This window comes from Limulus polyphemus, unplaced genomic scaffold (genome assembly GCF_000517525.1).
Source record: "Limulus polyphemus unplaced genomic scaffold, Limulus_polyphemus-2.1.2 Scaffold1938, whole genome shotgun sequence".
Taxonomy (NCBI): domain Eukaryota; kingdom Metazoa; phylum Arthropoda; class Merostomata; order Xiphosura; family Limulidae; genus Limulus; species Limulus polyphemus.
The window spans coordinates 137383-144454 of record NW_013667548.1 but is presented as its reverse complement, the minus strand read 5'-3'; the positions used below and the strand labels follow the sequence as shown (position 1 = coordinate 144454).

Sequence of the window (7072 nt, the reverse complement as noted above, 5' to 3'; positions counted from 1 at the left end):
GACCCACCGATGTGTAGCCATTGTGACATTCAAGTCACAATAGCCCACGTTTTACTGTCGTGCTGTCGTTACGACCGTGAGCGGCGGCACCATTTTAGACACATTTTTTCTAAAAGTTTACCCCTGACGCTGGACAGTGTCATTGGTAATGGTGACACTGTCCGATTAGATTGTATTTTTAATTTTTTACACATTATAGGTATTTTTAATTCTATATAAATCTTTTACCGACATGTATTGATTTTAACTCGATGTTTTTTTACATTTTACTTTAATCTACTTTCATTGCTTTTACCGGTCGTTTGGCGCAGATAGCCTAGCTGCTTTGCGCCATAAAACACCAACCAACCAACCAGAAGTTATGGATAATGAAATCTCAATTTTTATAAAGTATACACAAGTCATTCCCACAAACTTTACATGTTATCAAATATTATTAATTTATTATACATTATTGTAATAGTGTACTACCTACAATAAATCGTAAGGAGCTTACGTAATTGTAGTATTAAATTTTAACACTGTCCCACTAACACAGCGAGTATAGCGTTTAATATTCGCATAGACTCCATTTTGTCATCACTGTTGACAATTCTGTCCAAAAATGGTTGAGATGAGATGGAGCAACGTTCACACGTTGGAAAGATGATTATCGGAGAGTTCGTGAGGCACCCAAACACCTTTTTTTTTTTATGGAATTTTCCCATATTTCTTAGATGTTTACGTATTGTTTCATGAGAGATATGCAATTTCAGGGCCACTTCACGAGGTTAGACTCAACAAGCGTCTTCAGAGCATCAATATCAATTCAAACATGTCGGCTTCTGCCATCACAGTTTTTAAAGTTAAAGTCACCTGAACGAAATTTGCTGAACCATCTTGACACTTACGAACGTTCAAAACATTTCCACAAACTTCTTTGATATTCTCTGTGGCTACAGAGGCGTTGTTTCCCTTCAAACAGCATTACATGCCGAAAGTGTGTCTCGTCGTGTGCCATCTCTATAAAGGATTAGAGAATCTTTTTTTTTTTTTTTTTTTTTTTTTTATTTTGCGAGTTATGGGGGAAGGATTAGAGTATACTAAACTTTACTTATTATATAGGCTACACTGACGTGACGTTCAGGCGGTTCTTTTAACTATTATACATGATGTACGTTTTTTGGGGGGTGGTTAATGAAAGTGTTCCAAAACACGACATTAATTTCTTGACAACCTAATAGTTTAGGGGAAGAGATCGTATGAACTGGTTCAGATGTTAGAGTTTATTGCAAACAAAATGAATCTGTTTGGACCTCAAAATCTACAACAGGGAGGAAGCGATGTAGAAGCAGTATTAAAGTGAAAGGAGCCTTTATCTTATTCGCTACTTGTTTGTGCTGTACGATAGTCTCAGTATATTATGTGTAAATTCATAAAAATATCAAACTTGCATTTTATGTATAATATTTAGGGTGTTAGGTCACTCAGAATGGAGATTTATCAAATAATTGTGTCCAATGCCATACAATGGAAAACTACGTTAACTTTTCATTTTGTGGTCATTCTCGAGAATTGTCATTTTGAAACACCATACTTCACCAAAAATATGGCAAGAGAAATTTGCGATTTGTAAAAGATAAAACTTCTCTTACCAAAACAATATAATTTGTTTTGTTTTTATTTTAATATTGTTGTCTACGCTTTGTATCTGGTAAGCCAGAAAAGGCAATCGAGTGAAACTTCATTCACACCCGAGTCAAATTGTATCAACTGGGTAATTAAAACCATTACCTTTGTTTATTTCAAAACCACCAAATATTTTCCCCTGGTTGTTTAAGAGCTTTTAATTCTTCTTTAGAAATATTTAATTCCCTTCTATATGCATGAAAAGCAGTTATCGCTATACCAGAAATTGTATTGACTATGCTATCAAAAGTTCTTTTTCTCCCCTCATGGAAAGGGTCGTTTTTCAATAACCTCAATGATTTTTCCAAATTTAAAAAAACATTCATAAAATTGGAACTAATAAAATAAACATTTCGTTTACACCTGCTAAATGCAAGTACGTAAATAAAACAGAAAGAGACTGCAGAAAGTCAGCTTTCTATTCTTCAGCAATGTTTCCTCTAAACATCAAGTGTACATCTATGTTTATTTATATACAATCCTTTATTTGCAAACAAATGATACCTATTACCTATTATCACTTGTGATTTTATCTAATACTTGTTGAAAATAATAAAAGTTATTTACCATGTGATAATCTCTGTGCACTAAAGTAATAGTTAAATTTATTTTGTAGCTATTAGATGTAAAGTTACTTACATGACTGTATATGTTGGTTTATGATAAATGCCTACATCCAGATATTTGCCACGATTATTAATTTCTAAGTCTGGAAATGGTAATCTTGAATCATTTTCTTCCTCAATAGTAAATCTTATACAAGGGAGCTGGTTATTCAGATAGCCTAAAAAATGTTTTTCGTGCTCTTTTTTTCCTAAAAATGCCAAGCTTATAATCCACATATCGATTATGATTAATTGGTTTAAAGATGTTAGGACAATTATTTAGCCATTGTCTTTCGTAATAATAATAAAAAAGAAAAAAGATTAGCCAAGCTCGGTGCTAAATTAGGTCCCACAGCTACACCATCAACTTAATCATTGTTGGAACTATTAAAAACGAAATATGGCTTTTTAGTGGCATATTCTAACATTTTGTAAACACCGATTTCATCAATCCCTGAATTACTGCGTCATTTTCAAAAACACTGTCCACCGTTAACTGAATAACACCATTTAGAGGAGTGTTGCCATGCAAAGAAACAATGTCAAAGCTAGCAAAACAAATGTCTTCATAGAATCATAATTTTGTTAATTCTTCAGATATTTCAAAATTATTTTTTACCGTGTATTCACCTTTAGTATATTCTACCAGGAAATTATTCACGAAATCAGCAAGTCTAAGGTTATATGTACCAATGTTAGAAACTATTGGCATTAGTTAAACCATACAAAATATCACAATGAGTATCAAAGGGTCTAATGTCTTTATACGTTTTATTGTCCATCACATTCTTTTTTCTCAATTATAAAATATACCTTTGTAATTGCTCTCTCTCTCTCTCTCTCCCTTTTCTTGGTAGAATCAAACTTTAATTTCTTAAATTTTTTGTCTTCAAACAAAACATCTAACAACCTATTAACATTAATCCCTCTTATTAAGGAGAACAATTCCATTACCTTTGTTTGTAGATAGCCCTGTTGCTTTGCGCCAATAAACGACAACCAACCAACTTTTGTTTGTTTTCATAACCACCAATTTTTTGTTTAAGGGTTTTTAATTCTTCTTTGGAAATATTTAATTCTCTTCTGCATGCATGAAAATCAGTTATCGCTATACCAGAAATTTTATTGACTATGCTATCAAAGGTTCTTCTAGCACACTCTCATAGATATAGTCGTTTTTCAATAACCTAAATAATTTTTCAAAATTTAAAAACATTCATAAAATTGGATTGTTTTTGCAACATATCAAACATTAAACCCTTCGATAATATTTGCTTTTCAGTCTGATTCAACTCAGAGTACCTCTAAACTCCAACCAATCAACTCAGAGTAGTTGAAAATCACACTGTCCACTTCTTCAAATAATGTTTTAACCATATATTCTTTCCTTTTCAAATTATTGTTTGTTTGTTTTTTTCAAATGACCAAGTCTCGTTTCTTTTCAAATATGATTATTATACTTTTCTATATCGGATATGCATAAAGATATTATATTTCTTAGTTCATTTTTTAAATAAATTTTGTTTTCCTTCTTTTTAAGTTCAATCTCTTTACATAAAAAATCTTATTGCGCTTTAACTATTGTACAAACTATTTTGTTTCAATTTTCGATTATAAATTTTAAAGTTATAGGAAGTTTGGTATTAATTTTAAGTTATTACATTCATTTAAAAAGTCAAAAGAGAGGAGAGTACTTTTATTTAAAATTGTGTTCTATTATAAAGAAATGGTTGTTGCACATATCAAGTTATTTTTCTAATTGTCTGAATCTTGAAAACCCAGAATGTGGATTTTGGTTATGGATTTGTGTTTGTGGTGCCATTCAATAGATCGCGAAGGAGTTTTAGTTACATACATAGATACTGACAAACAAGCTACGTCCATTATAGTAAGATGAATTTTTAAGTAAGCTTTCTCCCACTTACGAAATACTTCAAAACAACATTTGTTTTATCTCTTCCTTATTAAATCCGCAACAGACAAAGTGATTTTTACGAATTATAAAAATAAAAAAGTTAAAATTAAGGAAAGACAGTATTACATTATCTTTAATTAAATGTCATATGTTAGCCCTTTCCAGAATTTATCCAACAAGGATAAAACATTTATTCAAAAAAATAATTTAGACAAAGCAGAATCTCCAATGGTACGTCTCCGCATAGTCAAAACGCGAAGCCTAATTAATATAATGTTTTACTTTTTATATAATACTAATAGTATTGACCAGTACATTAGTCAACCTACAGTACCAAAATGGTTTTATATGAAGTAAAGAAATTAATGATAAAAATCATAATTCAGTTTATACCATGATAAATCAGAAAAAAAAAAACATATAAAAAATAGAAGAAAAGCAACTTATTGTTAAAACCACCTGAACTCGTTCTTTAACAACTCAACAAGTAACAAAAAAAATACACCCAATTTTTGTACTAAGGTTTTTATACGATTCGGTTAATCTTACCATTTGTTGATGCATCCATTCCTCTTAGTCTTGTTTCCTCACTCGTTTTAACCGTCTCTTCAAAAAGTATGTCTTGTGTTTTCGACCTCCAGAGCTCGCATACAACACAAGGTGCACTACATATACTCTGCATAGAGTACTGCCTATCATTGTCCGATAGTGTAACCAACTTTGTCAATCGGGGAGGGGAGGCATGACGCCTCTTAAATATTGAAAGATGCATATATGTAATGCTTACTTTTTCACCTTAATGTTGGCACCACTCATGGGGTCAAACAGCTGGATCGAATTCTCTAATCTCCTGGTCACCTGGTGTATTCGTCCAGTCAACAAACACAAAGGCGCCAGTCTGGAATGGTCACTTCCTTCCTGTTAGTTTATTGATACACGAGACGACCTAAGGGGTGGAGGGGAAAGTTTCACGTTCTCTTACATCAAGAAGGCGACACAGAAAACAAACTAAAGACGTGTCAGTACGTGTTTTTCGCAGCCTGCATATTTCTGTTACTGAAGATGCAACTAAGACATTTAATATCTATAAGCGGAAAATATCAAATTTTTCTGTAACATATAACACAAGATAAATAAATAAATAGTAGAAGCTCTTTATTTTGTCTATTTCCATTTTATTTTTTACAAAGTATAATTATTGGATCTTAATGTACGTCTTTATGTGGATTTCCGAGTTAAAAATTTGCCTTACTTTCATTTTTATTCGCGTCACACACACATATGATTATTGTACATAATTTTAATTAATATTATGATGGGTTTATTGGTACTGGAAATGGATTGTAGAGTCATCAGAAAAATTATATACATTTTATTTATAAGAATTTTGTCATTTATATGTTCTTACGACTTACATAAAATCGGCAATTAACTAGATATTTTATTATATATATATAGAAGGTTTTGTGTTTAAGTGGACAAGTGTATTCGTATATCCGATGACATTTATGCGATCATTGTGATATATTACATATTTGTAATTTAATTGGATAACAGCATTTAGACTTGTAATGTTTATGAGCAAACTTATTCAACAAATTGTGTAAATTTACAAAAACAAACAAAAGAGCAGGAACGTGAAGAAAAGTTTAAGATTTCGCAAAATATGCCAGTGCAGCAGAAAAAGAAAAAACTGGTTTCCAACATCACATCGTTGGAGTCAAAATTCTACAGTTTGGTTTGTTTTGAATTTCGCAAGCATCTTGAGAGCTATCTGCGCTAGCTGTCCATAATTTAGTGGTGATATACTACAAGGAAGGCAACTAGTCAACACCACCCATCGCCAACCCTTGGTCTACTCTTTTAACAACAAATAGGGGGATTGATCATCCTCTTATAACACCTTCACGGCTAAAAGGGCGAACATGTTCGGTGTGACGGGGATGCGAACCTTCGCCCTGCAGATCCCGAGTTGAGCGTCCTAACCACTAGGTAGGTCATGCCAGACCCAAAATGCTACACCCACACCATTCTTAATAATTCTGTTCTTTATTCTTAACCGTATAAAGAAAAGAGTATTCCTTATATTATACAAATCGTTATCCGACGGTGAAGCCCCCAGTGGCACGGCACCAAGAAACCGGGTTTCGATACCTGTGGTGGAAGAGCACAGATAGCCCTTTGTGTAGCTTTGTGTTTGACAACCAACAACAACCGAAGGTGAATAAAATGTCAATGTACAATGTCGACTTGCTCTGCGTTTAAAATAACATTTGTGCAGTTATATTGAAATAATTGTATATCTATTAATGATGAAAGTAATTTTCTAATAACTATTTTCATTACTCGTGCGTAAAATCATGAAAACTATATTTAGCAAAAGAAAAAAAAACAGCTCGAAACTTGATAAGAAAACAAGCTTTTAAAACTTACTAAGACGTCAGAGATCTGATATGTTGCATTTTCAATCTAAACAACATCTTATGCGATACATGGGCTAAGTGGCCAAGTCAGAGACTTCAAAGTTCAGAAATAGCTGTCACTACTTTTAAACTGTTGACCCAGTCGAGGGAAACCAGTTAACTGCACTCGCCGCCTACACGACTACTCTTAGGTGAATGGCGGAATTAAATGTTTCTTCTTTATATCGCACTAACAGCTGAAAGTGTTATATCATAAGCTCGAACAATGGATCTTATGATAAGCAGTCGGCATGCTAAAGATTAGGCCAGGTCCAGCCCGATTTGAAGAAATCTTGCCCCAACACAAAAAGCAGCATTATAATGGGAATTGGCCCGGCATGGCCAGGTGGTTAGGGTGGTCGACTCGCAATCTGTGGGTCGCGGGTTCGAATCCCCGTCACACCAAACATGCTCGTCCTTTC

At 33.2% G+C, this 7072-nt stretch overlaps 1 protein-coding gene across 1 annotated transcript in view; it reads right to left on the bottom strand.

The window, feature by feature from the left end:
• LOC106465423 overlaps positions 1-4771 on the bottom strand; it is a 31695-nt gene extending 26924 nt beyond the window's left edge. Inside the window, exon 1 of the mRNA XM_013925648.2 lies at positions 4738-4771. Coding sequence (XP_013781102.2) covers positions 4738-4756 — 19 coding nt within the window. The 5' untranslated portion in view covers positions 4757-4771. The remainder of the gene's footprint in view (positions 1-4737) is intronic.
• Positions 4772-7072: the final 2301 nt, after the last annotated feature.